Here is a 10,263-nt window from a genome sequence, read left to right on the forward strand (position 1 = left end):
CTCTTCCGAACAGCCTTGATGAAATGATTGCTGAAATCAACAGCCACAGGGGAGGAAAGCTATCACTTTCAGAGGAATTTTCTCCAGCTAATCATCAGGAAATCAGATACATTTGCAACTTACTGAGGCTCTTTTTGCAACATGTCCATCACAAGGGCTTTAAACTCAGCACTGTATTTATCAGTGATTGGAGCAAATTGCCCCTTCATGATTTTATTCACCACTGCTGGCAAATTAGTTCCTATAAAAGAAAAAGAAACAGTAAGACCATGGGCTTTGATGTGCCCTTTTCATATCCTCAATCCTGAGATAACTGACCAGTGAACCTACATTTGGTGGGATTATTAGCCAAGATACTGATTGTTTTACAAGACTGCAAACAAAAAACACTTTTTGACAAAAAAGTCCCCCAATTACTTGAGAATGACTGAAGACGTACAAAAAACAAGATGCTTTATCTTATCATCTTCATCATCATGTTAACAATAAAAACTATTCTGATACTTAAAATCTTGTACTACAATATTTACAGTACCCTTCTAATGAATTCAGATCATATTTTTTCCCTCAGTTTCTTTGTTGATACAGATCTTAATGGAGTTCCTCTGTCACATTCTTGGGATATTCTTATAATGAGTCTCAATGCAAGGATAGATCAGGAGCGCATCCAGGAACTAACATATCTATTTTTACCTCCGCGTTCTCCAGGGTCCAACAGTGTTTTCATTGTTTTATGGATGGCCAGGATATTTTCATAGAATCATAGACTCCCTACAGTGTGGAAACAGGCCCTTCAGCCCAACAAATCCACACCGACTCTCGGAGCATCCCACCCAGACCCATCTCCCTATAACCCACCTAAGCTAGGAAAGGTTTGGAGGGATCATAGAAATTTACCACAGGGATGTATTGGAATTGTTATGGATTGATAATCAACCTGCTCGACCACATTATGAATGGATCTTCCATGGTTATCCAGTCCTGATTGGGAATCAAACCCAGAGCCTCTAGCTCACAAGCAGGGACACAAGCCACGGTGCCACAAGACTGCCATTTTCTGTAAGAGCCGTGGCTTATTTTACCATATGGCAGCTATTGTTTTTTATTTAACTGAGTCATTATTTTCTCATATCTCTTACCTTCAAATGTGCGCTGACGGCATGCCATCTCGTAAAGAATACAACCGAGTGACCAGATATCTGATTTGTCATTGTAACATTTTCCCTCACATATCTCTGGGGAGATGTAAAAGGGAGTACCTACACAGAATAGAGTGTCAATTAGATAGACTCACCCTGGCATCAGAGTCTTTAACAGTTAATTAACTGGGAGAGTTGTTCACTGCTGGAAGTGTGTTGACAAACAATCATATTAATGCAATACCTTCTACATACATGCCACCAATAGTCACTCACATTTGGTTTGAGCATTCTCCTGTGTGGCATGCTTTTTATTTCCTTGGACCATAATATACTGCCGAAGTATCACACTTAAAAGTCCAACGTTTCTTTATTTATACCTATTCACTCATCTGTTACTGAGGGTTACATCTCCCTGCAAAGCTCAAGATACTGCATGCCTTCAAGATGCCCATCCCTGCAGAACATTTGAGTTATTGCCAGCCTTCAACATACATGTAAACATACCACTATGCAAAACATTCTTTGTAATATCTCAGCACATATCATAACTAATTACAGCCATCGTTGCCCACCCCTTCTATATTGTCTCTATCTGCAATGTATTCCTACCCATGCCTGTTTATCTCTGCTCTTACCTGAGGCCAAATGCCCAACTCTTAGCCACACTCTAATACCTATCCCATACCTTGTTGTTCTCAAGCACACGTTTACACCTTTCTTTGTCCATCAGTTGCTTGAAGTAAAGCTCACCCAAGATTGTGTGTGCTTCACTTCCTGTCGTCATCACCTTGGCTACCCCAAAGTCACCAAGCTTCACTTCGCCTTTCTTGGTAAGGAAGAGGTTTGCTGTCTTGAGATCTCGGTGCAGCACGTTGTGTTTGTGGAGGTAAGAGATCGCAGCCACCATCTGATGAAAGAGATTCAGAATTTGCTGCTCTTCTAACTCCTGACCCTGAAGCAAAAAGACATTTAACCTTCTCAGGATTGTGAAAGCATCCTTGCTACAGACTAAAGAATGCCACACCATAAGAGTTTGGCTCATCAAATCAGGTACCGTCAGCATGATATGAATTCTGCTACAGTCTCCTGAGATTGAAGGGTGTTGTAGGGAGACACATCCTGACCCCAAAGCTTAGAAGTGAAAAGCTAGGATCACTCTGATTAATTTAATTTCAACACAGTGTGGAGCTGGAGGAACACAGCAGGTCAGGCAGCATCAGAGGAACAGGAAAGTCAATGTTTCAGGTCAGAATCCATAAAGGCATTTCAAAATTAACTTGTGGAGAAATTAGAGCAAGGGCCGTGGAGATAATGAGCTGATATTTTCAGAAGGCATTAGAATAGGCTCCATATGCATAGCAATACAATGAGCTAAATTTGAAACAGAAGGTAGTAGAAATCAGAGGGTTTGAATGAGAGACAATAGTGTAACTAGCTGGCTTTGTTCTACATCCTGTGCTTTTTACACAGTCTAACAAAAGGCAGAGGGCATTAGTGTCATACAGAACCTCCAATGAAGGGTGAGAAGGGTGATGTTAAAGTTGAAAAAGTGCAGAATGGACAGTTCTGAGCTTTATTTAACCAGATGTTTTACCTTTGATGAATTCTCTCATAGTAACAGCTTGTCAAATGAGCAAGTATCTCAAGTGTCCTCCAGAACCACTCTAGCAAAGGTAATTCAAACAGATCGCAGCAATGTTTCTGCACTTTACAATCAGTGCGTTTTACTCATTATATATCATGATATTAGAAACGGCAGGGGAACCCCAGGTGGACAGAGGAAGTGCTTCAGTGATACCCTCAAGGCCTCACTGGTGAAGTGCAGCATTCCGACCAACACCTGGGAATCAGTGGCCCAAGACCGTCCAAAGTGGAGGAGGAGCATCCGGGAAGGCATCAAGCACCTTGAAACTTGTCTTTGAGTAAAAATGGAAGCCAGGAGAAAACAGCGAAAGGAGTGTGCTGCCACACCAAGGTCCCACCCACCCCTTCCTGTGACCACCACCTGCCCCAAGTGTAACAGAGCCTGTGGTAGCCGCAATGGTCTGTACAGCAACCGATGGACTCACCCTGAGAGTGGAAGAGAGTCATCCTCATCTACGAGGGGCCACTGATGACATGACATCATGATACTGATCAAAAGGAAACCAAAACTAATGCTCCTTCTCATTTACAAAAGCCTCCTTGAACTATTTATTTTGGGAAGTTTTCTCCTCACAACACCACCCAAGTATCTCCCTGTATACCTGCTGTGCCAAGTACTGTGCTAGTGTGCCCCCGTCTGCATACTCCATTTCAATCATCAGCACACCATCCTCTTCAAAGCTGTCATAGTAATTGATTATGTTGGGGTGGTCCAACATTGAAAGCACTTTCACCTACAGCAGAGGAGATACAAGAAAACAAAGCAGCATCAGTTACATTATACACTGACTCATACAGAGCCTGAGGGTTAAGAACTGCATATGTTTACCCACAAAGAAACATAGGGTCAGGGCAGGAGCCCTATACACTCAGTCCATAAAAGCTACATGGCCAAGGACTCACTGACAGTAAATCATACGGTCAGACCAATATCATGTTAAATGCAACAGGCTGAATTTTCCAAGCTATGTAATGTGGTTTGGGGCAGGAAAATGTGGCAGCTACATTGGGATGGCACCTGACCCATACTTACCACCGGGGATGTTTCCCGTACGTAGGCGAGGACTCAGATCGACTGTCTGTGTTACACAGTCAGGTGGCCAATCAAATACCCAATCATGTCCAGGATTGTGAGCACTGATGGAGTAGTTTCCTCTCAGGTGCAGAAGCTGCTATCACAATGAAAGGTCAGGAGGCCATTGGAACAAAAGGCTCCATGTGACAAAAGGAAGGGGAAGGGGGCAAGTGGGGCACTCAGGGCCCAGTCAACACACCTGCATTGGGGTCTCCCTTCTTACTCTGAGAGGAGCGCAATGGCTTCACCCCACTTCCCCCCTTCAGAATTTCTAATGCATGTGCATGCTTCCAAAAGGAGCCTTCTTGTTGAGATGCTTTCTCAGTTTCCAACCTGCCTCAGCAGCACCCACTACTCCCTGTGGGATATTGAGGGTTTGGAACTGCTGGTTCCCTGATAGGGCTGACAGCATTGGGAACTCATCCAGGACAGCGAATGCTGAGGTGGGAAGACCACCTCTGGGAAGGGTGCACCATTAGATGCACTCTGCAATTTGTGGGTTCCAGATCCCTGTTTAGACCAGATGATGGGCTTCTGAAGACTGTGAGAAAATCTGGTTCGATACTTTCTTCCCTGTCAGCGACTGGCCCAGTTGGTAGAACTCTTCCTCCTCTGAGCCATTGTGGGTTCAGGTCTGATTCCAGAACCTGCATACAAAAAATCAAAACCTGACAAACCAGTGCAATACCGAGGGCTTTGACCGCAGTTGGCAACTTTCAGAAGAAATGTTAAACTGCAACCCTATCTGCCCTATCACAGAGACATAATGAGATCCTACATTGCAATGACTTTGAGGGAAAATGGGAGGAGGAATCGCCAGTGCCGTGTCCAATGTTATCCTTCAACCAATTATCACAAAAGCAAACTAGTTGCTCGGTATGTGCAAATCTGCAGCCATATTTCCTACATTACACCAACACTTAAAAACATTTACAACTTTAATTCCACTTCAATGACATTAAAGTACTTTGCAACATTCAGCAGTTATGAAAGGTGCTATATAAATGGAAGGCTTTACATTGTTTTCAGCATGGTCCTTATCTCAGTAACTTTATGACTGCATATGGCACAGTCAGTCAAATATACTGGCGCTAAATACAAACCTCATTCATTGCTCTCTGCCTCTCAATGTGGTTTAGTTCATGCATATTGATTTCCTTCAATATGACCAGTGAATCGTCATCCTTCTTCCGATATAGGACTGCAGTCCCATAGGCTCCTGCCAAGAAAAGGACATGGGCTTTTATTAGAAATCTGCTCTGGCACAGAAAACTCAGCCTTCACACAATTTCTGAAGGACCTATTTCATTTACTCACATGAAATATTTCAGTAACTGTGGAAAAGGACAAACATGGAGATTAGACTGGAAAATTTCATCTGAAGGAAAAACGTGGTTTTGTCCCTGAGAGGATAGAGAGGAGTTTTCCAGTGATTGCAGGGGTGAGGGATTTTAGATACAAGAGTGAGGCTGGAGAAGCCGGGGTCATTCTCCTGGGAGGACCAGAGTTTGAGGGGAGATTTGATAGCGGTTTACAAGATTCCGACAGGTTTCGTAGGCAAAGATAAGCTGTTCCAGTTAGCTGGTAGCAGGACTATGGTGGGGATCTCATAGAAACCTATAAAATCTTGCTGGAATTGGACAGGCTAGATGCGGGAAGAATGTTCCCAATGTTGGGGAAATCCAGAACTAGGAATCACAGTCTAAGACTAAAGGGTAAGCTTTGGGGCCAGTTCACTAGATGTATTCTAGAGTGAGCTGGACATGGCCCTTGCGGCTAAAGGGACCAAGGGGTGTGGAGAGAAAGCGGGACTGGGATTACATGATCAGCAATGATCATATTGATTAGTATTGCAGGCTCGAGGGGCTGAATGGCTGAATCCTGCACCTATTTTCTATGTTTCTATGGAGCATGTATTTCAAATTATGGGCAAGGGACATGGGTGACAAGTGAGGAAGAACTTTTATGAACTGAGTCAGAATGAACTGTAACTCACTGCCAGTGAAGGTGGTGGAAACTGGGAGGATGAATGATTTCCAAGGAAAAACAGATGATCATTTAAGGGAAACAAATATACAGAGCCATAGGGGAAAGGGGAAATGGGTAACTGATTGCATTTCTCAACAGAGAGCTGACATGGGCCTCGCTCCATACCTTAGATAAACTCTCTATGACTCTACAATTAAACATATAGTTGGCGATGAAGCTCAAATTTGGTAAAAGTAATTCTTCGGCGTCACGGATCTATTTATTAAAAGTAAGGTTTATGTCAAGTTGTTAGTGGCAGACATTTTTAAGGCCATTATTTCCTGGAGTATTGTGTTCCATTCAGTCATGCCTTCTTGTTCCCTGACCTCACCTTTTCCTACTATGTGTATCTTTTCAAACTCTGCCAAAGTTTGCGGATGTGGGCGCTTCAGTTTATCACTTTCACAGTAAAGATCTAACACGTGCATCTTTACCCCATCCAGCACCTGGTTTGGACCTGCCCGTAGCTGAGTGCCCAGCAGGTTTCTTGCCATGGTAACAGGAACACCTGCAAAAAGAGACTGTGGGTCAGGATTATGTCTCATTATTGCAAATACGAAGAGTTAGTAACATGGAGTGAAAATACACCCTTTGCACTGCCTTCACCCCTTACATACACAAAACAAACTGATGAACAACAGCACATTTCCACTGATGATATAGTAATGCAATATAGTAATGTCTAATCCAGATAAACAGAATTATTCAATTTCTACTTTAAAGAAACTCTAGGACACTACCAGGTGGTTTACAAGATACTGTTCCCTTTCGTATCTGCAGTGACTTCTCCCAATTACTGTCATTATTTGCTGTTTCAAGGCCACGAGGGATATTCTAACAGGAGCATGCTACCTCTACCTTACAATGAGGTTACCTGTGCTGCTGCCATCTCCACAATTCATTTTGGAGGGAAAACACATGGTATCTGTTCCAATTCCACTTTGTTTGGACAATGGGACATATGCAGATAGGGTGAGAGGGAGAACTATGTTTCATATGTACTTTTTCTCAGCAGTCATTGAACTAAGCACATTATGGTCTGAAATCTCTAATTGCAGCAGCATGAAGCCAAAATGTAACTATGAAGTTGAAGAGCACTAAGGACTTGTAATTAAGTTACAATGTTACATTTACATGATCGCATCATTATTTAGAAAATAAAACCAATAGTACTTTGCATCCTTCTGACTACTGTGAACAGGTCTAGATCTAGAACAGGTCAGAAGCATATCTGTCATAATAATAATTTAATAAGAAAATAAATTATTTTCAAACAAGATCAGTGCCTAATTTGTTAATGAACACCAGATTTTTTTCTAAAATTAGGATTGAATACCATTTTACTTTTATTCTGCTAGGATCTTATACATTTCAATCAATTTACTTCACTCTGCTAAACTCCAGTGGAAACAATCCAGTCTATCAAATCATTCCTCATAAGCCAACCCACTCATTCCATGCATCAATCAGTCTGCAGTTCTGTCAGTTTGCTCAGGACTACTGCCCTGGTGAGTGAAACATGATCAAATCAGCCATGATCTTATTGAATAGTGGAACAAGGCTGAGGAGTTGAATGGTTTACTTCTGCGCTCCCCCACTTCGTATGTTTATCCAGAAAACATAACTGTGCACACATTACCAACATCCAATTAGGTTTAATTGCTGATAAATAAATAGAATGTAATCTGAAATTGTTCAGACTTCCTTTTCTTTCATGGTTAAGTTGTCCAGATGCCAAGAAATAAAATTTCTCCCAAACGCATGTACACATATAAGTGGAATGACCAAGGCAAATTTTACTTCAATATTATTCCATATCCAGTACTGTTTAGACAGATATCAATCTGGTACACCTTGTTAAAATTCATAGCAAGAACAAAATGAACTGGAACCAATGGTCCAATTTGTAAGGTCATTGGCTTCTTGGAATTGAAACTGTTCACTTTTATATTAAAATGAATGATCTGATCTGAGTTCTTTGTTTCTCCCTCCCGGTTCCTTCTCCTCTTTCTCAAAGGTGCTGTCAAGTAATTATCTCCAATGATGGTTCTGTGAAATGAGCCTTTGGTAATGTATCACCCCATCCACGACTACTTTGATTGGCTCCGGGCATTCCTGACCTTCTGCAAATTCCAAGGTTCAGGAAGCATTCTGTAAAGTGAATGCATACTCCCAGTAGCAAAGTAGCTGGGATTCCTTCAATGTAGACAATGGAAATCAGGAAAGCAAGTATTTTGCTAGAGAGGCGTACTAACAGGTCTGGACCATGAGGACAATATCTTTTAAAATGTCCAGTGATTTTCCAGAATGGTTGGCATCCGTAGGGAAACAATTGCTTCCCAAGAGTAGCCTCAGGAAACCAGCCTTTTAGGAGACAGAAGGTCTCATGTCTATCAGCATATAAATCTGGCAAGAACAGGTACTCCTGCTTAACGTGTGAGTACACTTTAATAGGACACAATACCCTGGATGCCATCTACTCCTCTTTCTCTGATAACCGCAGTGGGGATCCACTTAGGAAGTGTCTAGTCTGGAAGCCCAGTGAACTCAAAACATGCAGAGACCTGACATAAATAATCCCACTCTATGGTCCATCACCACTAACTCTAATATCATTTCCAAACATCAGTAAATGATGCAATTATGCAGTCTGTCTCTGTGTTCAAAGTAACAACGTACTTGTAGTTTTCTGCTGGGTGGGGAGAAGGAGTTGATGAACAACAGGGTGTTCATATCAAGGTCCAGAAAAATTAGTTTGCCACATTATCAGAACAAACTAAATTCAGAGAAGAGATTCATTGCCTTTCAGTTAAGTGTTGAAATTTTCTTTGTCAATTTGCAGCTTTGTGCAGAATTGTTAATATTGCCTGGAGCTTGGCTGATATTTCCTGTGGCAGTAGTTGGTTCAATTGCCCTACTGTCCTGGTGACCTTCAGTACATGCTGCATGTCAAACCTGGGCTGTTCCTGCTTCTAAGACCTACTGTCTCACCAAAGAAGGCTTTCAACTGCTCTCCCCATGTCTACATGGGTTTCCTCAAGGTGCTCCAGCTGCCTCCCCTCCTCCACCACAGTCCAAAGATGTGCAGGTAAGGTGAACTGTCAATTACAGCCCATAATGTCCAGGGATGTGCCATGGAATAACCATGGAAAATGCAGGGTTTCGGGGACAGGGTAGGGAGGGTGGGTCTGGGTGTGATGGTCTTCAGAGAGTCGATGTGACTTGATGGGCCGAATGGCCTGCTTCCATTCTATGATAACCATTAATGAGCTTCCTTGTGGGTTTTCTTTCTCACCAGGGGATTTTTCAAACTGGCATCCATCTCTCACTATGCACAGTGTTGCCTCACAGCCTGCCAGTACTGGTCCAATAAGAACTCTCTCTGTGCCTAATTTTAATCATCAGAGACATAGAGATGCCTAATAACGCTAAGGAGTTACTTAACAAGATGGAAAGATTGAAATCATAATTCAGCTGAATGCAGCAGGTGCTCTGGGAATAACATCACAACTCTTTGAACAGCTCACAGTGCAATGGGAATAATCATTAGCTTTAGCCCAATAATTTATTGCCAGAGCATGTTGAAACAGAATCGATTTTGGGTTTATCCCACCACTGTTAATGAAAGTGAACATGCGGGAGGTCTGCTAATAGCATGAAGTATTTCTAAGGCTTTACCATCTTGGCCATTTAAGCAATATTAATCAACTGAGAACTGCAGCTATAAATGCTAAAAATTAATTGAACAGTAAATACATATTAAGACTATCAGCATTAATACTATAGCATAGGGAAATTGTATAAGTGCTGATCAATTATCTCACTGACCTGCAAAACTTCTATTTTGAATAATTTGTCAAATCATGCTTCACACCACACAAGGTCAGAAGGGTCCCCAGCAATGAATTTAGGCTACATTTACCCTACCACAACATGTCGGTGCAAGGCAAAATCACAAATCTAATGTAAATACACTCTATTGTCACAGATTTGTGAGGAGTTTAAATGGAGAGCTTCTCATATAGATAAATATGTCTCTGCTTACAATATGTAATTAATATTACTGCATAATGAGCTCCAATTTTTGGGAGTTTATTGCAGTTGAGGAAAACATTAACAGCTTGTTTGGTAAAAACCAGTTAGCTATTTCCTTTATGAATGTTGGAGTTAATTATTTTTCTGAGTTCTGATTCTCCAGGTAAATAATTAAAGGATTCCTTGGTGTAATAATTTATGAGGTTCTCCTGCTTGTACAGCTGGCTAAATTCTGGAAAGCTTTGACTCCAAAATATATAAAACCTAGCAAAGTCAGACTAGTAAAACATAGGCAGCCATAAAGAATTGCTGTAATGAGATAAAAGTAGAAATTGATGG

At 41.7% G+C, this 10,263-nt stretch overlaps 1 protein-coding gene across 1 annotated transcript in view; it reads right to left on the minus strand.

The window, feature by feature from the left end:
* The window catches only part of LOC109937386, a 97,895-nt gene that overhangs the window by 70,848 nt on the left and 16,784 nt on the right, over window positions 1-10,263 (minus strand). Inside the window, exons 7-12 of the mRNA XM_048615739.1 lie at window positions 6,221-6,397; window positions 4,965-5,080; window positions 3,389-3,520; window positions 1,893-2,094; window positions 1,140-1,259; window positions 124-241 (exon numbers count right to left, since the gene is read on the minus strand). Coding sequence (XP_048471696.1) covers window positions 124-241; window positions 1,140-1,259; window positions 1,893-2,094; window positions 3,389-3,520; window positions 4,965-5,080; window positions 6,221-6,397 — 865 coding nt within the window. The remainder of the gene's footprint in view (window positions 1-123; window positions 242-1,139; window positions 1,260-1,892; window positions 2,095-3,388; window positions 3,521-4,964; window positions 5,081-6,220; window positions 6,398-10,263) is intronic.

Source organism: Rhincodon typus, chromosome 33 (assembly GCF_021869965.1).
Source record: "Rhincodon typus isolate 14 chromosome 33, sRhiTyp1.1, whole genome shotgun sequence".
In the NCBI taxonomy this organism is placed as follows: domain Eukaryota; kingdom Metazoa; phylum Chordata; class Chondrichthyes; order Orectolobiformes; family Rhincodontidae; genus Rhincodon; species Rhincodon typus.